At 37.3% G+C, this 23,424-nt stretch overlaps 1 protein-coding gene across 1 annotated transcript in view; it reads left to right on the top strand.

Moving 5' to 3' along the window:
* Nucleotides 1-23,424, top strand: part of LOC105534937 (FAS-associated factor 1-like) — a gene marked incomplete at its 3' end in the record, with an annotated part of 240,954 nt that overhangs the window by 171,734 nt on the left and 45,796 nt on the right. The window contains exon 3 of the mRNA XM_011973876.1: nt 13,989-14,035. Coding sequence (XP_011829266.1) covers nt 13,989-14,035 — 47 coding nt within the window. The remainder of the gene's footprint in view (nt 1-13,988; nt 14,036-23,424) is intronic.

Here is a 23,424-nt window from a genome sequence, read left to right as displayed (position 1 = left end):
AGGATGGTCTCGATCTCCTGACCTCGTGATCCGCCTGCCTCGGCCTCCCAAAGTGCTGAGATTACAGGCGTGAGCCACCGCGCCCGGCCTTAAAATAAATTTTTAAGAGACTGCTTTTAATTCTTTTTGTTGTATACCCAGAAGTGGAATTACTGCACCATATGATAATTCTCTTTTTAACTTTTTGAGGAAATGTCATATTGTTTTTGTCAGCAGCGGTGCCATTTTACATTCCCATCAGGAGTACAAAAGGGTTTTAATTTCTCCACATCTTGCCAACAATTATTTTCTGGGGTATGTATGTGTGTGTGTGTGTGTGTGTGTGTGTGAGAGAGAGAGAGAGAGAGAGATAGTAGCCATCCTAGTGGGTGTGAGGTAGTATCTCATTGTAGTTTTGATTTGTGTTTCTCTAATGATTTGTGGAGCTGGGCATCTTTAATGATTAGTGTTGTTGGGCCTCTTTTCATGTACTTATTGGCCATTTGTAAGTCTTTGGAAAAATGTCTATTCAAGTCCTTTGCCCATTTTTAAAATAAGGTGTTGGTTTTTGTTTGTTTTGAGTTAGTATTTCCTCTTACATGTCTAACTTTATTCGCTTAGCATAATGTTTTTGAGATACATACATGTAGTTGAATATATCTATAGTTGGCTTGTTTTTTGAATATCTATAATGTTTTTGAGATATGTCCATGTAGATGAATGTATCTGTAGTCAGTTTTTTTTTTTTGAATTTATCTACAGTCGTTTTGTTTTTTATTTTACTATACCCGTACAATATGGTATATCCAAAACAACATTTGTCTGTAGTTGGGCATTTGGTTTGCTTCTAATTATTGGGTATAATACGATGCCTAATGTTATTTGGCAATATAGTATACACTAATATGCATAGTTGCCATGTATATTGTACACATAATATGCAGCTATAATATTAGGCTAATATTATGCCTAATATCACTTTGCCTAGGCATATTATGCCTAATATGTAGCTATGCATATTAGTGTAGAGTTGTCTTCCCTTATTAGTGGTTTCAGTTACCTGCAGTATAGCACAGTGAGATATTTAGAGAGGGAAAGACCACATTCACATAACTTTTGTTACAATACATTGTTATTGTTCTATATTATTATTGCTGTTAATATCTTACTGTACCTAATTTGTAAATTAAACTTTATCATAGCTATATGTATAGGTAAAAAACATAGTATATATATGGTATGGTACTATCTGTAGTTTCAGACATCCTCTGAGTGTCTTGTAACATCTTCCCCGAAGACAAGGAGGAATTACAGTATGAATCTTTGGAGCATCCTTTTTCATTTTCTCAGGATAAATACTTAAGAGTGGAATTGCCAGGTCATGTGTTTTTGTTTGTTTGTTTGTTTGTTTTTTAATGAAGTTGTGGATTTACTCTGACTGGTATGGAGAGATGCCGACAATATAGTGTTAAATGAAAAGCATAAAGCATCCAGCACTTTGGGAGGCCAAGGTGAGAGAATCACTTGAGCCTAGGAATTTTAGACAAGTCTCAGCAACATGGTGAAACCCCATCTCTACAAAAAAGTTTTTAAAATTAGTTGGGCATGGTGGTGCGTGCTTGTAGTCCCAGCTATTCAGAAGGCTGAGGTGGGAGGATTGCTTCAGTCACGGAGGTTGAGGCTGCAGTGAGCTATGATTGGGCCACTGCACTCCAACATAGGCAACAGAGGGAGACCTTGTCTCAAAAAATTTTTTTTAAAAGGAAAGCATAAAATAGCACATATAGTAAGATCTCATTTTTGGAAAAGTGTGTATGCAGGAGGAAAAAAGACTGGAAGGATATACACTAAAATATTAGCAATGGTTTTCCACTCAGTGAAATTTTCTTCTTTGTACTTTTCTCTGTTTTCTGATTTCTTTTGCAACAAGTATGTGTAAGTTTAATAATTTTAAAGTTTTTTTCAGTTTTTCCCCTGTGCTTTTCTGTTTTTTAAATTTTATTTGACATTCAAGAGTACGTGTGTAGGTTTCTTATATAGGAAAATTGTGTGTCACAGAGGTATGGAGTACAGATTAATTAATCACTAATAAGCATAGTACCTGATAGGTAGTTTTCTATCCTCACCCTCCTGCCACCCTCCACTCTTAAGGAGGCCCCAGTGTCTGTTGTTCCCTTCTTTGTGACTATGTATACTCAGTATTTACCTCCTACTTATAAGTGAGAACACACTGTTTGCTTTTCGGTACCTGTGTTAGTTTGTTTGGGATAATGGCCTCCAGTACCATCCGTATTGCTGCTAAGGACATATTGCTCATTTTTATGGCTGTGTGGTATTCTGTGGTGTAAATGTACCATATTTTCGTTTCCAGTCCACCCTTGATGAGCATTTAGGTTGATTCCATGTCTTTGCTATGGTTAATAGTGCTGTGATGAACAGATACATGCATGTATCTTTATGGTAGAGCAATTTATATTCCTTTGGGTATATACCCAGTAATGGGATTGTGGGGTCAAATAATAATTCTTTCTTAAGTTCCTTGAAAAATTGCCAAACTAGTTTCCAGAATGGCTGAACTAATTTATATTCCCACCAACAGCATATAAGCACTCCCTTTTCTCTGCTACCTCACCAGCACCTTTAATTTTTTGAGATTTAAATAATGCCATTCTGACTGGTGTGAGATGGTTTCTCATTGTGGTTTTGATTTGCATTTCTCTAATGATTAGTGATATTGAGCATTTTTTCATATGCTTTCTGGCCGCATGTATGTCTTCTTTTGGAAAGTGTTTGATCATGTCCTTTGCCCACTTTTTAATGGGGTTGTTTTTTGCTCATTAAGTTGTTTAAGTTTCTTATAGATTCTGGATATTAGACCATTTTCGGATACATATATTTTCTCCCATTCTGTAGGTTGCAATTATTTTCTCCCATTCTGTTGGTTGTGTGATTACTCTGTTGATAGTTTCTTTTGCTGTACAGAAGCTCTTTAGTTTAATTATGTCTCACTTGTCAATTTTTGTTTTTGTTGCAGTTGCTTTTGGCGTGTTTGTCATGAAATCTTTGCCAGAACTTTTGTCCAGAATGGTATCTCCTGGGTTATCTTTGAGATTTTAGGTTTTACATTTGAGTCTTTAATTCATCTTGAGTTGATTTTTGTATATGCTGTATGGAAGGGGTCCAGTTTCAGTCTTCTGCATATGACTAACCAGCTACCCCAGCACCATTTATTGAATAGGGAGTCCTTTCCCCATTGCTTGTTTTTGTTACCTCGGTCAAAGATCTGGTGGTTGTTGGAGTATGGCATTATTTCTGGGCTCTCTATTCTGTTCCCTGGGTCTGTGTGTTTTTGTACCAGTACCATGCTGTAATGGTTGCTGCAGCCTTATAGTATAGTTTGAAGTCAGGTAATGTGGTGCCTCCAGTTTTTTGCTTAAGTTCTTTTTGCTTAGGATTGACTTGGCTATTCAGACTCCTTTTTGATTCCATATGAATTTTAAAATAGTTTTTTCTAATTGTGCAAAGAATATCCTTGGTAGTTTGATAAGAATAGCATTGAATCTGTAAATTGCTTTAGGCAGTGTGGCCATTTTCACAATATTGATTCTTCCTATCGATGAGCATGAAATGTTTTTTCCTTTCTTTGTGTCATGTGTGGTACCACTGAGCAATCTTTTGTAATTCTCATTGCAGAGATCTCTCACCTCCCCTAGCTGTATTCCTAGGGTATTTCATTTTCTTTGTGGCTATTGTAAGTGGAATTGCATTCTTGTATCGACTCTCATCTTGGACATTATAGGTGTATAGAAATGCTACTGATTTTTGTATATTGGTTTTGTTGTTGTTTTTGCTGTTGTTGTTGTTGTTTTTGCTGTTGTTGTTGTTGTTGTTTGACCCCTCTGTTACTCAAGCTGGAGTACAGTAACTCGATCTTGGCTCACTGCAACCTGGGCCAAGAGTAATCTTCCCACCTCAGTCTCCTGAGCAGTTGGGACTACAGATGCACACTCCCTTGCCTGGCTAATTATTTTTGTATTTTTTGTAGAGGTGGAGTTATGCCATGTTGCTCACACTGGTCTTGAACTCCTGAGCTCAAGCGATCCTCTTGCCTCGGCCTCCCAAAGTGCTGGAATTACAGCCATGAGCCACCATGCTTCGTCTTTTTTTTTTTTTTTTTTTTTTTTTTTTTTTTTTTTGAGACAGTCTCACTCTGTCGCCCAGGCTGGAGCAGTGGCGTGATCTCACCTCTATGCAACCTCCACCATCCAGGCTCAAGCGATTCTTCTGCCTCAGCCTCCCAAATAGCTGGGACCACAGGTGCTACCATGCCTGGCTAATTTTTGTGTTTTCGGTAGAGACAGGGTCTAACCATGTTGGCCACGCTGACCTCAAACTCCTGGACTCAAATGATATACCCACCTCCGCCTCCCAGAGTGCTGGGATTACAGGTGTGAGTCACCATGCCTGGCCTGACCATTTTTGTACCTTAATTTTATATTCTGAAATATTGCTGCAGTTGTTTATCAGAATTAGTACCTTTTGGACAGAAACTATGAGGTTTTCTAGGTTTGCACTCATGTCATCTGCAAACAGAGATAGTTTGACTTCCTCTCTTTCTATTTGGATGCCTTTTGTTTCTTTCTCTTGCTTGATTGCTCTGGCTAGGACATGTTGAAAAGAGTGGTGAGAGAGGGCATCATTTTCTTGTTCAGGTTTTCAAGGGGAATGCTTTCATCTTTTGCCCATTCAGTGTGATGTTGGCTATGGGTTTGTCATAGATGGGTTCTTATTATTTTGAAGTGTGCTCCTTCAGTGCCTAGTTTATTGAGGGTTTTTTAACACGAAGGATGGTAAATTTTATTGAAAGCCTTTTCTGTATCTGTTGAGATGATCATGTTATTTTGTTTTTAGTTCTGTTTATGTGGTAAATCACATTAATTGACTTGTGTATTTTTTTAATTTTTTTTTTTTTTTTTTTTTAGACAGAGTCTTGCTTTTTTCTTTTTTTTTTTTTTTTTTTTTTTTTTTTTTTTTGAGACAGAGTCTTGCTCTTGTTGCCCAGGCTGGAATGCAATGGTACCATCTTGACTCACTGCAACCTCTGCCTCCCGGGTACAAGCAGTTCTCTTGCCTCAGCTTCTCAGGTAGCTAGGATTACAGGCATGCACCACCACACCCGGCTAATTTTGTATTTTCAGTGGAGATGGGGTTTCACCATGCTGGTTAGGCTGGTCTCGAACTGCTGACCTCCTGTAATCCATGGGCCTCAGCCTCCCAAAGTGCTGGGATTACAGGCATGAGCCACTGCGCCGAGCCAATTGATTTGTGTATATTAAACCAACCTTGTATCCCAGGGCCGACTTGATCATAAAACATTAGCTTTTGGATGTGCTGCTGAATTTTGTTTGCTAGTTTTTTGTCAAGGATTTTTGCATCTGTGTTCATCCATGATATTGGCCTGAAGTTTTCATTTTTTGTTGTGTCTCCCAGGTTTTGGTGTCAGGATGATGCTGGCCTCAAACACTGAGTTAGGGAGGAGTCTCTCTTTCTTAAATATTTGGAATAGTTTCAGTAAGAATGGTATCAGATCTATATACATCTGAAGAAATCAGCTGTGAATGACTGTGTCTGGTCCTGGCCTTTTTTTCGTTGGTAGGCTTATTATTACTCATTCAATTTTACAACTTATTATTAGCCTGTTCAGAGATTCAGTTTCTTCCTGATCTAATCTTGGGAGGTTGTATGTTTCCAGACATTTATTCATTTTTTCTGCGTTTTCTAGCCTTTGTGCATAGAGAGGTGTTCATAGTAGTCTCTGAGTGTTCCCTGTATTTCTCTGGGTTTGGTGGTAATGTCCGCTTTGTTATTTTTGATTGTGTTTATTTGGAGCTTGTATCTTTTTTTTTTCTTCATTAGTCTAGCTGGTTATTATGTGAGTTTTATTTATTCTTTCAAGGAACTAACTCTTTGACTTGTTGATCTTTTATATGCTGTTTTCACATCTCAGTTTCCTTCAGTTCAGCTTTGATTTTGGTTATTTCTTCTGTTAGCTTTGTGGCTGGTTTCCTCGTGTTTCTTTAATTCAAGGCATGAAGTTAGGCTGTTAATTTGAGGTCTTTCTAACTTTTTGCTGTGGGTGTTTAGCGCTATAAACTTTTCTCCTAACACTGCTTTAGCTATGTTCCAAAGTCTCTGGTATATTGTATCTTTGATCTCATTAGTTTCAAAGAATTTCTTGAATTCTGCCTTCATTTTATTGTTTACCCAAAGTCATTCAGGAGCAGGTTGTTTTAACTTCCATTAAATTATATGCTTTTGAGTGATTTTTTAGTATTGATTTCTATTTTTATTGCACTGTGGTTGAAGAGTATGGTTGATATGGTTTCCATTTTTTTCAGTTTGCTGAGAATTGTTTTATGGCCAATTATGTGGTCAGTTTTAGAGTATGTGCCATGTGCAGATGAGAAGAATGTATATTCTGTTGTTTTGGGATGGAGAGTTCTGTAGATGTCTATTAGGCTTATTTAGTCAAGTGTCCAGTTTGGTTCTGGAATGCCTGATCCAAACTGATTCTTAATTTTCTCCCTTGATGATCTGTCTAATAATGTTAGTAGAGTATTGAAGTCTGCTATTATTATTGTGTGGTTACTAAGTCTCTTCATTGATCTCTAAGTATTTGCTGTTTGGATCTGGATGCTTCTGTGTTTGGTGCATATATATTTAGGATAGTTAGGTCGTCTTGTTGAATTGAACCCTTTAGCATTATGTAATGCCCTTGTTGGATGTGCTGCTGGATTTGGTGTGCTAGTATTTTGAATGATCCAAAAATCACTCAAAAACATACAATTTAATGGAAGTTAACCTGCTTTTGAATGACTTTGGGTAAACAATAAAATAAAGGCAGAATTCAAGAAATTCTTTGAAAGCAATGAGATCAAAGATACAATATACCAGAAACTCTGGGACATAGCTAAAGCAGTGTTAGGGAGAAAAGTTTTTTGTTTTTTTGTTTTTTAATCTTTGTTGGTTTAAACTGTGTTTTATCTGAAATTAGAACAGCAACCCCTGCTTTGTTGATTTTTTGTTTGCTTGGTAGATTTTTCTCTGTCTCTTTACCTTGAGCCTGTGGGTTTGATGGGTCTCTTGCATTTATGTGTGATGGGTCTCTTGATGACAGCATACAGTCGGGTCTTACTTCCTTATGCAACTTGCCAGCCTGTGCCTTTTAATTGGGGCATTGACCCATTTACATACAAGGTTAATATTGATAGGTGAGGATTTATCCTGTCATCATGTTGCTACCTGGTTGTTATGCATACTTAATTGTGTGGTCGCTTTATATTATCAGTGATCCATGCACTTAAGTGTGTTTTTGTGATGGCCTGTATTCGTCTTTCTTTTCCGTATTTAGCACTCCCTTAAGGAGTCAGGTCTAGTGGTAGCAAATTCCCTTAGCATTTGCTTGTCTGAAAAGGATCTTATTTATCCTTTTCTTATGAAGCTTGTCTTAGTTTGGCTATATATGGAATTCTTGGTTGGAATTTTTTTTCTTCAAGAATGCGGAATATAATCCCTCAGTCTCTTCTGGCTTGTAGGGTTTCTGCTGAAAGTTCCACTGTTAACCTGAGGAGGTTTCTTTTGTTGGTGACCTCCTTCTTCCTAGCTGCCTTTAACATTTTATCTTTCACTTTGATTTTAGAGAATCTGATTACTGTGTCTTGGGCAAGGTTGTCTTTTATAGTACCTTGCAGGGGTTGTCTGCATTTCCTGAATTTGAATGTTGGCATGTCTAGCCAGGTTGGGGAAAATTTCATGAATGACATTCTATGTTTTCCATGTTTCTTGCTTTCTTTTTTAGGGATGCCCATGAGATGTAGATTTGGTCTCTTTACATAATCCCATATTTCTTGGAGGCTTTGTTTATTCTTGAATCTGTTTTCTCTATTTTCGTCTGACTGAATTATTTTGGAGAACCGGTCTTCAGACTCTGATAGTCTTTCCTCTCCTTGGTTGATTTCCTGCTGTTAAGATTTGTTAATATTGTTTGCCTCTGTGTCTCCACCCAAATCCCATGTTGAATTGTAATTCCCAATGTTGGGGAAGGGACCTGGTGGGAGGTGATTGGACCATGGGGGTGGATTTCCCCCCAGTGTTCTCATGATAGTGAGTTCTCATGAGATCTGATGGTTTAAAAGTGTGTGGCACTTCCCCCTTCAGTCTCTCTGTCTCTTCTGCTGCCATGTGAAGATGTGCTTGCTTCCCCTTTGCCCTACCGGCATTATTGTTAAGTTTCCTGAAGCCTTCCCAGCCATGCCTTCTGTATAGCCTGTGGAACAGTGAGTCAATTAAACCTCTTTTCTTTATAAATTACCCAGTCTGAAGTAATTCTTTATAGCAGTGTAAATGAACTAATAGACCTGTGATTGTGTTTTAAAATTGTTAGTCTTTCAACTCTATCAGATTCTTTCTTACAATTACCATTTTGCCTTTTATATCCTGTATTATTTTATTGTATTCCTTAGAATCCTTTTATTGGGTTTCAACTTTCTCTTGAATCCAGATGATTTTTGTTTCTATTTATACTCTCAATTCTGTTTCTTTCATTTCAGTCATTCAGTCTGGTTAAGACCCAGTACTGGGGAATTAGTGGTGTTGTTTTTAGGTGAGAAGACACTGTGCCATTTTGAGTTGCTAGAGTTCTTGCACTGGTTCCTTCTCATCAGTGTGGGCTGATCTTCCTTCAATCTTAGAAAATGCTAATCCTTTGAGTTTTTTTTTTTTTGCTTTAGTCTTCTTTGATGCATTTGGAGGTTTGATTGTAGTATAAGGTGAGTTCAGCGAAGTCACTTCCTTTGTAAAAGATTTTGGGGAGCTCAGGCTAACCTCATCCCTCCTGCTTCATGTTCTCACTTTAGGGGGCTGACACCAGGCCCCCGGCGTTCTTGTCTGGACTCTTGAGGTTAGGAACATGCTCTATTGGAGCTTCTGAGATGTTCCCAGTCCTCTGGCCATGACACCTCCATGGGTGGTGCTAGCCAATGCCCTTTGTCTCGGCAGTGTTAGCAGGCCGTGTGCTCGTGTGTGTGTTTCAGTAGCTGTGGCAGTGTGCCTGGCAGGGTGTACATACATCAAATGGAGTGGGGTACCGGTGGAAACACGGCTGTGGTATGTGCTTCCACTGGTGGCGGCTGCCTCTGTCACATATTTACCTATATATCAAACTACCACACAATTTTGAAAGTTATATGTCCAGTGTATGAGATGTTCTGTTGCTTGATATTATTGCTAATACTTGTATTGTCTGATTTAATTTAACCATTGGATGTGTGGTGGTGTCTTATTGTGGTTTTAGTTTGTATTTGTTTGATGACTAATTTGAACATCTTTTTATGTGCTTTTCATCATTCACATATCTTCTTTAGAGAAGTATCTGTTCAGATCTTTCCCCCATTTTCTTATTGACTTGTCAAGTCTCCAGAATTCTTTATAAATTTTTAATATAAATCTGTCTCAGATACATGTATTATAAATACATTTTCCTAGTCTGCAGCTTGTCTTTTTATTTTCTTAATGGTATCTTTTAAAGGACAAACACTTTGAATTTTGATGTCCAATTTAGCAATTCTTTATTTTTCATCATTTGCCTACCTGTTGTTGTGACAGTTTTCTTCGTTTTCTTGGTGTCCTTCTCTGTAAAATTGAGGTAATGTGAGAGTTAAATGAATTGATACATGTAATGTACTTTGAAAATGCCTCACATTTAATAAAAATGGTATAGTGTTAGCTGCCATTATTGTTACCACAACTCCTTTACTCATAAGTTGTTCTTGAGGCTTTTGGATCCTGTCTCTACATCCCTGTCTCATCTCCATTGCTCTTAAAAATTTGTCATTGCCATTTTCTTTAAGGGTCTTTTGTTTATCAAAAAGGACTAAAGTTAAGATTTTCTATATATTAGAGAAAGGATATCCTAGCATTCCATGTAGGGAATGATTTATATTACATGCCACTGTTTTGTAATCTACCAATTTACCAGTGACTTGGTTTCCTTTCATATGTGATGTTACAGTGAGATTTATAGAAATTTTTGCCATTTCCTTTCCCCAAAAGGTCTAAAGCCCACCATGAATGTCATGATTTCCCCCTTTTGTTAAGGCTCCTTTGACCATCTCTGACATTGGCTTCCACTGTGTTTTATGCATACCTTGTATGCCTTTTAGTGTACTATGGAAAATGGCACTTTAGAGTGTGTTGTTTTTGTTGTCAGTTTTGCTAAACAGAATTTAGAGGCTGGATTTTGATTGAGGTACATTAATTGGATTAAAAATATCACGAACATAATTAGCATGAAGGCAGTAATAGTTATACCAAACTTGAGTTTCAAATGAGTATAAACTAGGTCAAGGTAAGATGTTCTTCTTAAAATACATTACAGTATGATAATGATCCACCATAGTTGTTTGAGTCAGTCTCAGAAATGGAAATATTGTCCTGATTCTGTTCTCTATTATTTTGACCAAATATTTAATCAGTCTATCATTTTCCTATTTATAAAGTGAGAGATATAATATCTGCCTAGCAAAAATAATATTAAGCAATGAGGTAGTATTTAGCAAGTGATGTAGTTCTTGTTAATAAACTCAGTATAATTTTTAGTCTATGGTCCAGATCTTATTGATCTCTTTTCTGAAAGTATCCCCTCCATCTGAGCCCCTCTCCTGAGCCCTGGATCAGGTACTGGGCCATCCACAAAGTCTTGCATAGTGCTGGCAATGAATAGGCAGTTGGTAAGAGTGTTGTATTTCACCAAACTTTCAATTTTACCCCTGTTTCTTGTGTCTTTTTTTGTCTTTTTCCTGTGGATTCTATACACTCAAGAAATCAATATTCTTATGGGGGGGAAAAAGCAAACAAAAACTTACTGCAGCTGTTCTTCTTACAGTTTCTGTCTTTATGCCTTTCACACTAAATGTTTTAAGAGAGTCAGTTATTCTTAGTTTCCCATTTATCTTTTTAGTTTTTATAATTTAGTTATTGTTAAACTGTTTTAAGATATGTCTGATAACCTTAGGCCTCATAATCTTAGTGTATTTTCACATTTTCTAGCTTTTGTGTAATATCTCCTTATAGTTCTTCTTTGCCTCCTCTGTAACACTTTCCCAGTCTTTTTCCTCCTATCTGTCCTTTACATTTTTATTTTTCTTTGTTTTGTTTTTAATGAATTACTCCAGATTTTATCTTCGTCTGCTTTTTCTTCAACAAAGAAGATAGCTGAGTGAGGGAGGGAGTTAGAATATTTCTAGGGCTTCATTTATTTGCCTTTAAACAGGTGTTGCTTTACTGAAATATAGCTGTGATTTTTCAGTTACGTTTTGGATATCTCCATTTTGGTATTAGCTGAATTTTTCGTAGTAAAACTAACTGTTGAATATACTTGGTCCTTCGTAGAAGGCAAGCTGTGTTATGTTCATCACTATATCTTAATTGTCTAGCATAGTGCTTGGTACATAGTTGGCAGTTAATACACGTTTATTATATGAACAATTGATATTCTCCTGTCACCTGAAAGTTAACATGTTCAAAATTGAGCACATTAGAATCTGGAATTTTCCTTTGCTTCTGTATCTTCCTGTTGTTTGAAGCGTAGATCAAATGCCCCCTCTTCTCTAAAGTTTTCCTTAATCATCACAGTCAAAAATCTGTTTCCCTATTCTCTATTGCTTTACCAAATTATACTTTTATTGTACCTTAATTCTGGATTACATTTTACTTATTTATGTACAGAGTTTGCCGTACATAAGATTGAGGTCAGGGGCTAACTTCTCCAAGACAAATTAACTATTTAAAATAATGTAAGGTTTTGGGAAAGGAAAGGGTTGAAAAGTGGTTTTGTGGCACTGTTCCTTCTGCATAGAATCCCCTCCGTATCTTTCTACTTTTCACTCATTCTTCAGCCTTAGCTGAGGCATTTTTTAATCCAGGTTTTTCTGAGCCGACTTTAAGTCTTGAATAGGTGACTTTTCTTTGTATTCCTCTATTATTAACTCCTTTAATAAATAATTATTGAGTGCCTTTAATGTGCAGACACTGTGCTAGACAGGCCTTTTAGAAACAAAAAGGCAGGACTTTTGTGGCTGAGTATGTAATGTTTAGCTCATTATACAATTACGTATTACACAGATAAGGAAACTGAGGCTCAAATAAGTTAAGTGATTACACTAAGGTTACCAAATTAATAAATGGGAGAGGCTGGTTGCAGACTTTGGACTTTCTGAGTCCTTGGTGTTCTTTCCATTATACTTTGGCATTCCTCAGTGAAAATGTTTTTCGAAAGATTTGAACCAAATCTTTCTAAGCTCTGGTATTTTGTTTCTTTTCCAGCACCACACAGCATTCTCTTAACCATTTACTGTTATTTAGCAAAGGGGATATGTGTAGATAGAACCATTGCTGTCAACAAAAAGAGGATAGTTAACCTGGTACTGGGCAGAAATACTTCCATTGAATTTGTGTCTTTGAAAACTGATTTTAGCATTTGCTTTACTCAAAGGATTTATAAGCCTCCAGAGTTGTCAGGGTTCTATGGTATCTATTGTCTATATTAATCTGTGGATTTCTTTGTTTTTTTCCACTGTAACATTACAGCTCTCAAAATTCATAGCAAACACCCTACCCTCTATTTCCATTCAACAGTATGATGGTATGAATTTGACCCACCTCTGGCAAATACTTAAGTTAATATTTCACAAAATACCCAAACTCCTGTTGGCAATGGATTTCCAGGCAGCTGATAAAACATTGAATTGATAGGTGTATTTTGTTTTTGTGGGTTATTCATTTTGATGTGGATACAGAAGGGTAGGGAAGGAGAAGTTGTTATAGTATAAAGACAGAGTTGGAAAAGTTGGGCTTATGTTGTTGTTTGTTTTTGTTTTGTTTTCCTGAGAATATTCTCTGTTACCCTACAGTAAGCTGTCTACAGTCCAGGATTTGACAGCCTGCTTGCTTAATAGCCTTCAAAAACATCCATGTCCTGTCATACCTGTGCTATGTTCTGACTACTTGGTACTGCTTAGAGATTAGTTTTAGGGATGTTTTATATAAGGAAACCTCTCCTCTAATGCTGCCTCCTTTTGTCACCTGTTAATAGTCATGGTGTTAGGTTTATTGAAGGACTTTTGCCTCTATATTCTTTTCTTCTCAATGTTTTTTTCATTAGGAGTAATGGCCGGGCATGGTGGCTCATGCCTGTAATCCCAGCACTTTGGGAGGCCGAGGCGGGTGGATCACCTGAGGTTGGGAGTTTGAGACCAGCCTGGGCAACATAGTGAGACCTCATCACTATAAAAAGTGATTAGGAACCCCATCTCTACTAAAACATGGAGAAACCCTGTCTCTACTAAAAATACAAAAGTAGCCGGGCTTGGTGGCTCATGCTTGTAATCCTAGCTAGTTGGGATGCTGAGGCAGGAGAATTGCTTGAACCTGGGAGGTGGAGGTTGCAGTGAGTTGAGATAGCGCCATTGCACTCTAGCCTGGGCAACAAGAGCGAAACTCCGTCTCAAAAAAAAAAAAAAAAAAAGGAAAGAAAGAATAATGATCATAACATGAAATAGTACTTTCATTTGTGATATTATATCTTGCTCTTCTCAGTTTGACAAAGGAAATGTTTATAATATTAAGTTACTGATTTTTCCTGTTTAGACATCCTTAAACTTTGGGTTCTGTGGGTGTTTTGCCTGAATTAGAACTGTGGAATTAGACTTTATGACTCAAAGTTTGGCGATGTTACATGTCAAATGCATGTTTTTTAATTTTTTAAAATACAGTTTTATAACTGAGAAATATAGAAACATGTATTTAGTAGACAACATTTTGCCTCACTAAAAAAATTAGTATTATATTTAAATAAATTTTTAAAAATATGCGTATTTCCTTTGAAAGTGTTCTCCATCACATTTGGCATTTATCTGTTTCTTTCAATGGCCTTCTCTGTTTCTTGTTTGCAGGCAGCTATCAATGGTGTAATACCCCAGGAAAATGGCATTCTACAAAGGTATGTTATAAAGTGCTTACCAGTTAAGATGACTTAGCAGAACAAAAAACAACTAACTGTTAATTTTTTTGTTTTATTTTTTAATGGAGCATTGATTTGGGGTATATAAGTTCATTAATATTCTTCTTTCAGATATTTCTATGTATTATATTAATTCCCTAAAGTCTTCAACTTTTAACTGTATAAAATTACTACATATTTGGTAACACCATCTTTTAAGGTGGTTTTAATTTTTAAGAAAGCTTTTCAAGCTTATTCTTTGATTTATAAGATGAAAGGAACTGAATTTTTTAAACTACTAGCACTGGCTATTGGCTTAATAACCCCAGAATATGGTTGTCAAACTTAACTATACAGGCTTTATCTCCAGGCTTACTACAGACATTTTCTCCTTCCCTTTTAGGTTCTAAACCAAGTATATGATAATTTGCAACAATTTGAGGCAGTTCTTAATAATGTAACTTTTTAGAGTACTGAACTATTTCACTTGAAGTATCCAGTGTTAACAAGTGGAAGGGTTTTAGAGGTTTTGTGTTATGGCCAGAAGGTAAAATTGGAAGATGTGGCCAAGAGAATTATAACAGTTACAACGTAATTCCTTAAGTTAAAAATAAATTCATGACTTTTGTCTCCTTAAAAATTGGAGACTCTGGTTCTAGATTAAAGAACACTCTAAAGTCTTAGGAGGTAAAACCATTCTCCCTTCCAAGTGTAGTTTAATTACTTGATTTTTCCCGCCTTTCCTATCAATTCAAACTTTGGCTTGAATTTGGGTGGCTGGGATTTCTAAGTCACTGAAGCATGATCTGCTAAGTGCAGATGAGGCAAACAGAAACAGCAGATTAGGAATGAGGTCGTTTTGGAGAGTGAGAAAAGTACTCTTGCAGAAACATCAGGAAGTTCACCATGAACTGCAAAACGTGCTGTTCTTTATAAGAAACCATATATTTAGGATGGAAGCAAAATTCTGTTTGATACCTGTACCACCTTTAATGATTAATGGTTTTTAGATGAAAGCAATGATAAAACAGACCTATACCCTCATTCCTCTCTTTTAAACTATCAGAAAGATTTTCATCCAGAGTAAATGCGGCTGATTTCCAGAGTTTCTACCAACTTCTGTTTGTTTAATTTTTAGTTTGTTGTTTGTTCAAGAACATTCAATTCTATCGAAACCCTTGCCTAGAAAGCAAATCAGATGAACTTCCTTTATGGTCATTTTTTTCTTAGTTTAGAAAGTTTTACACTGTTAAATATCACTCCAGTTTTATTTTTGAGTAAATGTTATTGCCACTTTTTGTGCCAAAGTTTTTGCTATGCAAAATCTGTGTGGATTCAGCTACTGGATTCTGAATACATATTGGATATATCATCCAATTAATAGCATTTGCCATAGGTGAACTGGAGAAACTTCTTCTCCCCTGGAAACATTCCGTCTTTCCTGTCACAGATTATACTTTTTGTTTAAAATATGTTATGACTAGAAATTCAGTATTAAACTGATTTCTCATAAAGTTACTATAATATTTGGGGTTGAACTTTGATCAGAGTAGGATTTTGTTGGTTTTGTGTGCTTTTTTTGAAGGAATGAATCATATGTCTACATGAGAAAATCAGTTGTATCTAGTAATATTCTTCAACTATTTCCTTCCTAACATGGTTCTTTAGCTTTGAAATCATTGTGGATTTAACATAACTGAAAATTACTCTTGTATGTCTACTGACCAGAGGAAAACAAGAGGGCTCTTTGTGTACTTTCTCATAGGCTTAACACTGAAAGTAGAAGGCCCTAGGCTAGAAATGGTATATTCAGGCGGTTAAAAAGATCTTTGTTTTGTATGTTTGCTTTTTATAATAAAGTTGAATTTACATAGTCTGTGTATACAACTGTTAAATTGTTAGTCCATCCCTTACTTAACAAAGAAAGGAGGTATCAAATACTATACTTTAAAGAAATTACTATATAAAGCAATATTCTCATGAGATAATGAACTTTTGGTAGGAAATAAATACCTGCTTCACTGATACATGTGTTGATGCTAAATTCCTTTGACTGAAAATTATTATTATTATTATTATTTTGTTTTGAGAGAAAGAAGAGCCAGTATGTGCCTTATAGCTTTTCTTGAAGTCAGGTTTTTGTATGAATCCAAGAGGGAATATGATTTTTAATGTAACCATAAACTTCAAGGGAAAGAAACTTTTTTTGTATGCTTAAGGCAGTGTGCTAGGCAATTGACATATTTTTATTCATTTAATACTCACTACAACCTGTAAGAGGTAAATGTTTATATTTTATGTATGAGGAAATTCAAAGTTAGAGAGTTGATATAGGCTTGCCCAAGTTCACAAGCATAGAAGCAGGTGGTGAAGTCTAGATTGTCTTATTTTAAAAGCCATGCTCTATCTTCTCTATTACTCTGTCTTCTTCAAGATCAGTCAGTGAGGTATTTCAAAACTTTTAAGATTTTTCCTTTGTGGGCTGGGCATGGTAGCTCATGCCTATAATTCTAGCACTTTGGGAGGCTGAGGCCGGCAGATCACTTGTGGTTGGGAGTTCAAGACCAGCCTGGCCAACATGGTAAAAACCCTGTCTCTACTAAAAATAGAACTTGAACCCGGGAGACCAAGGTTGCAGTGAGCCAAGATTGCACCTCTGCCTTCCAGCCTAGGCAACAGAGTGAGACTCCATCTTAAAAAAAAAAAAAAAAAAAAAAGATTTTTATTTTGGATAAAGAAGTTGAAATTCAATATATGTACATAATGTCTTTCTTCCACAGCTTTGTTTTTTATAGTTACTATTTTAGTTGTAAGCTATTAAAGGCAGATATTATTATTCCTCATTTTACAGGTAGATAGGATAAGTCATAAAGTGACTTGGCCCAGATGTTACAGTGTGATGTTGATGGAGTCAGGAATATAAGCAAGGCTTCTGGCTGTTTCTCCAAGGCTTATTTCACTAGACAGTATATTGCTAACACAGCATACTGTGTGTAACTTATGCAGTCATAAATGTAAACTATTCATTCAGTCATAAACAAACATTGAGTATGTGTATTTACATGGTCTGGTATATTATTTATTTAACATATTGTCCAGGACCTCTTTAAAAATTATTTTTGGATATATTTTTAGGAAGAAATGTTAGTGAATTACTTGTATAATTGGAGAGCTGATGCCATGTTTTCAAAAAGTAAACTTTATAAATTAATAGCATAATTTAACCACTCACTAAGTGGATGGTATTTATTAACTCATACTTGTTTTATTACCCAGACAGGTGTACAGTATATTCATTTGTCCATTGTTTAATTCATGGAGAACACCTAGATAAGACAACATTTATTTTCAAACCTTGACCACTAGGCTTTCAGAATATATAAATGCCCAGCTTTTTTGACTTAGAAAATAGCCATTATAGCCAGTTAGTCTCTATGTATTGCTTTGTGTAATTTCCATTTTAAAAACCTGATTTAATTGATTCACAAGTTTATCTCTAAAATAAATGTGGAGTTTTTTTTTTTTTTTAGGAGATGCCTAAAGATTTTGCCATGGCATAGACTTTAAAAAATTGAAATAATTAGCAAGTACAGAGTTCCTGTTTACTTTTCTTTCTGTTCATTGCCTTCCAAGAGCCTGAGTTGTTTGTAGAGGAAAGTTGAGTAAGGATAAAAACACTTGGTTGAAGTTTTAGAACTAAATTTCTACATAGAGCTTCCAAATCGGTGGCATTTTTATATTTATTTATTTTTAAGGTACAGGGATCTTGCTATGCTGCTTAGGCTGGACTTGAACTCCTCCTGAGCTCAAGCAATCTTTCTGACTCAGCCTCCTGAGTAACTGGGTCTACAGGCACGTGACACCTTGTCCAGTTTCCCATTAGTATCTTTTTGTTGTTGTTGTTGTTGTTGTTGTTGTTGTTGTTTTGGGAGACAGGGTCTTGCTCTGTAGCCCAGGCACAATCACAGCCTTGACTTCCTGGGCTGAAGTGATCCTACCACCTCAGCCCCCTGAGTAGCTGGTACTATAGGTGCTCACCACCATACCTAGCTAATTTTTGTATTCTTTGTAGAGATGGGGTCTCATGATGTTGCCCAGGATTTCTAGACTCCTGAGTTCAAGCCATCCTCCCACCATGGCCTCACAGAGTGGTAGGATTACAGGCATGAGCCACTATACCTGGCTTTCAATCAATATCTTTTTTTAAAAAAAGATATTTATAGATTAGTCAATCTATAATGATTACATTATTAGATTATTAAATAGAAAAGAATAGCAAGGCCAAATTATAAGATCATGGTTTTCACAGCTGGGAAATTTTTAAAATGCATTTACTCTTTTTTGATTCGATAATTTTGGATGTTTTTGTATTCTTTGGATCTCATTAAATGTTAGTGAAAACTGATGGGATCATTCATTGACTGGTAAGATCTCTCTCTTCCTCTCATTTTTTGGATTGCCTTTTTGTTTTGAGACGAGGTCTCACTCTGTCACCCAGGCTGGAGTGCAGTGGCATGATCTCAGCTCACTGCAACCTCTACCTCCCAGACTCAATTGATCCTCCCACATCAGCCTCCTGAGTAGCTGGGCTATAGGCATGTGCCACCAAGCCTGGCTAATTTTTCTATTTTTTGTAGAGATGTGTTTTTGCCCCAGCCATGTTGCTCAGGCTAGTCTTGAACTCCTGAGCACAAGTGATCCTCCTGCCTCAGCCTCCCCAAAGTGCTGGGATTATAGGTATGAGCCACCGCACCTGGTCTACCCTAGCAATTTTATCAGAGGGAATTTTAAATAGGGAGTCAGTTACACAGATATGGAGAAGTTTGAAAGATCAGAAAAGGGATAGTGAGACAACCTAGATAGAATGACTGCAGGAGGCAGCTGTACCACCAAGCGCAGGTATGGGTGGTTCTTTCTGCTTGGCAAGGAAAGGAGCCCAGGGCAAGAGCAGACGCATAGCTTCAGTGAGAAGGGTAGGGATGTGGAGGTCATGATTCCCATTCCAGACCAAGAAGCAGCAGCTAGAACACATCTACCAGGGAGAGCCCCCTGCCGACCACCAGTGGGCACAAAGGAAAGTGATAGAGGAACAAAGGAAAGAGGCTGATGGAGGTTGAGGTTAACAAAACTTTATTTGTAGCTCAGTGGAAGAGCCCTAGGAACTTGTCCCCAGACATATGAGAAGAAATTCCTGTTCAGCTGATACTGGTAGCTTTGGCAGGATGCAGAGAGACTTACGGAAAAGGTGCTGGGGGAAAAGAAAAAAAAGCTAGAAGCTAACATCAGTGGTTGATGCTAAAACAAAATGAGTGCCACCGTTGGGGTGATATGTCACTGGTAGGGTGATGTTGATAGGATCAGTGTGCAAACTGCAAGAAGATAGGGGTGTGTGTATGTGTTTGTGTGTTTGCTGCCAAAGTTTCTGTTCTGTTACTGGTCATAAGGCCATAGTTGATACTGTGAGTTTATTTCACCATTTATTCTGTATTCCCTGTTGTCAGCTAGCACCTCAAATGGTCAGGGTTTTTTTTTTGTTTTTGTTTTTTTTCTTTTCCCCCCGGTGGAGCATCTTACACCTTCATTTTTGAAGAGTCAGAATCCTCAGTTTACCTGCTTTTTTATTAGTTGTAATTTTGCGTTCTTACTAGACATGCCCCCCAAAAATCTCCTGGGCTCCAGTCATAGTCCATTGTGTAGCAGCAGCCCAGTTTTTTTCTTGGTAATCAGGACCAGTCACTCTAGCCAGTACTCCTTTCCTAGGTGGTAATTCAGTGCCACGAGGAGTGCAAAATGGCCAAGCAGCATTCTCAAGGTCCAATTCAATGGAAGTGTTGTGGAAATGTTACATCTTTGGGAACCATGATTTCTGAACCATCAGCACCCAAAGTTGCAGGAGGCAAAAGTTTAGTAAGCTGTTAGGCATGTAAGAGGAATCACTGTGAACACTGAATTCCCATACATGTGTTTTCTGGCAGTATGAAAAATAGTGTGGTGTTTTGGACACTGATGTAAACCATTTATACCACATACTTTCAAGAGGAACCCCAATCTTCGAGGTTATCTCCTAACCAGTGTCATAACTGAATCTTTAGTAAGTCATTCTGTTGTTTTGTCAAGCTAGCTGCTCCTGAGTAATGGCATACACAGTGATCCCAGTGCTGCACTTCTTTTGCTGTGAAACAAGTTCCTTAGTTAGAACCAATGTTGTGTGGGAAGCCATCAATACTTAGGTATTCCCTAAGTCCTTGAATGGTGGTCCTGACAGATGCATTGCTGTCAGGTAAGTCAAGTTCCTATTTAGAAAAGTGTCTTTTTCAGAGAAGATAGATCACTGCCCCCTCCATGATGGAAATATTTTATTACCAGGTCCCTGGGAAATGGCACCTTATTGGGGACTCAGTATTAGTCTGTGTCACTTGCAGTTTAGGCACTCCATAGTTTGCCTAGCTAGATGCAGCCTTGGTGAGGGGAAGTCCATGTTGTCGTGTCTGTGCGTAACCTCCATCTCTGTTGACATGGCCACATTGTACATTAATGCATCAAGCAGCCTCAGTAGGAAGGGATCAAAAGCTGACTGAACAATGTCTTCTTATCCATGTTATTAAGATCGTTTTTTAAAATTGGTTAGCCTTTAGAGAATATTCACTTAAGAAACAAATATATTTAGCTGGGCGCAGTGGCTCATACCTGTAATCCCAGCACTTTGGGACGCCAACGCGGGTGGATCGCCTGAGGTCAGGAGTTCGAGACCAGCCTGGCCAGCATAGTGAAACCCTGTCTCTACTCAAGATACCGCCCCCCCCCCAAAAAAAAAATTTAGCTGGGCGAAGTGGCGGGCATTTGTAATCCCAGCTACTCAGGAGGCTGAGGCAGGAGAATCGCTTGAACCCAGGGGGGCAGAGGTTGCAGTGAGGCGAGATTACACCATTGCACTGTAGCCTGGGCAACAAGAGTGAAACTCCGTCTCCAAACAAACAAAACCAAATATATTTTTATTCTGTGTGCATTCTAAAGGATCTATTTTCATATCTCTTCTCCAGACTTTCTTGTCATCCAGTTTTCCAATTTTATTCTTTTCAGGACCTGAACTGCTGGCCAACCCATCATCTATTGCCTATGATTCAATGTAGATTTATACCTCAGGCTATCTCTCCTTCCAGATGAAGTGGTGAACATAGTACAACATTAAGTTCTCCCTAGTGGGAGGCTTTTCTTTCACTGCTGTCTTTCAGGGTTATCATTGATTGTGGTCATAGTACTACAGCAGTGTAATTTTGGTTGGTGCCAGCATATTGTACATAATCATTTTTTCTCTTCCCAGTCCAAATTTTTTTTCCCATCAGTTAACTTAGTTATTTCTTATTAATTGTTGGGAAATACAGAGTACAGCTTTCACCCTCATGTGCTTTCAACCACTGGACTCTAGAAACTTTACCAAGGTGGCAGCCCCTGTATTTTTGTGGTATGTGTCTGCTAATCCCTAACTTGCATGCGTCCTACCAAAGTATCAAAGTATAGGTTTAGTTTTCCTTATTTGAGGTGCATAGGACCAGAAGTATTTCACATTTCAGTTTTTTTCAGATTTGGGGATATTTACTTTATACATACCGGTTGAGCATCCCTAGTCCAAAAATCCGAAATGTTCCAGTGAGCATTTCCTTTGAGTGTTATGTCAGTGCTCAAAAAGTTTCAGAGTTTGGAACATTTCAGATTTCAGACTTTTGGATTACGGAGACTTAACCTATACTTGCTGCTTATGCACTTCAGGACCAATCTATGTTGTCATCAGTGTAATATCGTTCTTTGGAATGTCAAGTTAATCAAGATCTCTACAGACTATTATTATGACAAAATGTCAAGTTAATCAAGATCTCTACAGACTATTATTATGACAAAGAGCAGGAGAGTTGATGTAATCTTTAGGAAAAGACAGTGAAGGTGTTAGTGTACCCTGCTATGTGAAAGCAAAATGCACGTCCCAGTGCTTACAAATTAGTGTAGAAAAGAAAACACATATGCAAGATCATTTGTTTCCAGTGGTCCCTTCTTACATTACAGTCCTAACTCCATGGATCAGGAAACCAATATGGAATATCTACCAGTTACTGAGTGTGTTTTTTTCTATTATACCTCCAGGGCCTAGGGAAATAACTGCAGGGTAGATTGACTGACTGATCACATTTACTGTGAGCTGATTTGGGCCAAAACTTCACTTCCAACTCTAGTCTTTCACTTTTGTAAATTCCCCAGTAATTAGCATCATTTTAGAGTTAGCATCTAGTAATCTCCTAAAAATCTGGATATTTTCTTTTTATTGGCACACAGATACTCTAGTAAACAGCTGCAAGTGTCTTAATGGAAATCTTAGAGGAAAATTTACAATAAATACTTGTGGCACTGTTGTGTTTTAGGGGTCCATGCCTCATTTAATCCAGGGGCTTTATGTCTGTGAACCAACTTGTGTTTGGAAACTGGAAGTGACTTTGATTCTCCATAGTGGTCACTGAAGTCAGGATTTAGGCTACCAAGTCTGGGGTTTCTGCTGTTTATAGATCAAGTAGTGTTTTAATAGACTGACCTTTAATTTTGTTCCTTAGAAATACCATGCTCAGTTCGAAGCTCCGTCTCAAAAAAAAAAAAAAAAAAAAAAAACACCAACACAAACAAAAACAAAAAACCACATTCAGTTAAGTACTTCTAAAGGTGTCTGCAGGTCTTGTACGTCACAACCTTCTTGATTGTCACTTTCTGTCCATGCTGTGCATTAACATGATTGTTCTTACCTTTTCTCTGTCAAATTTTACCATTTGACCTCTGCCACTCTGGAATCTGATCAGCTTGTTCAGGAGTCTTTCTCAATCATGCCATCTCCCCATGTCATTCCCAACTCACAGAAAACAGTCACCACAGAGTTTTTCAAATACAGATTCCCTTACTAATGTATTTTAAAATGCTTTAATACTGTATCCTCCAGGACCTCATGGATGATGTATAGGATGGTATGTATATATTCAGATTATATATGGTAAATCTACTCCAGCATTCCTGTTTCTTTAAGCATCTGTATTTCTTCTACATTATGCTAGGAAGGTTCAGGCATCTCATCCATATGAAATGTGGACTCTTTTGAGAGTTTTCATTTAGCCAACTAATAAACTATTAAGAGTTTAAGCTAAGAGCTTTCACAAAAGTGGAGGCTAGCATTCTCAGTCATGGGAGAAGGAGCTGTTCACCAACGTATCCTCATTCCATATCTTAGGGCCTCACTCCTTCCAAAACAAAGGAAACTTAGAAAGTATGTTTATTCAACTTTCACCATAATTCTGCAATCTGCAAAATTAAATTTTGGACCAATTCTTGGCAGAGTTGTACCTGTGGTTACAACAAGT

The sequence above is a fragment of the Mandrillus leucophaeus genome, unplaced genomic scaffold (assembly GCF_000951045.1).
Source record: "Mandrillus leucophaeus isolate KB7577 unplaced genomic scaffold, Mleu.le_1.0 Scaffold14, whole genome shotgun sequence".
In the NCBI taxonomy this organism is placed as follows: domain Eukaryota; kingdom Metazoa; phylum Chordata; class Mammalia; order Primates; family Cercopithecidae; genus Mandrillus; species Mandrillus leucophaeus.
Note: the sequence above shows the minus strand (reverse complement) of the source record. Positions and strands in the feature narration are given on the sequence as shown.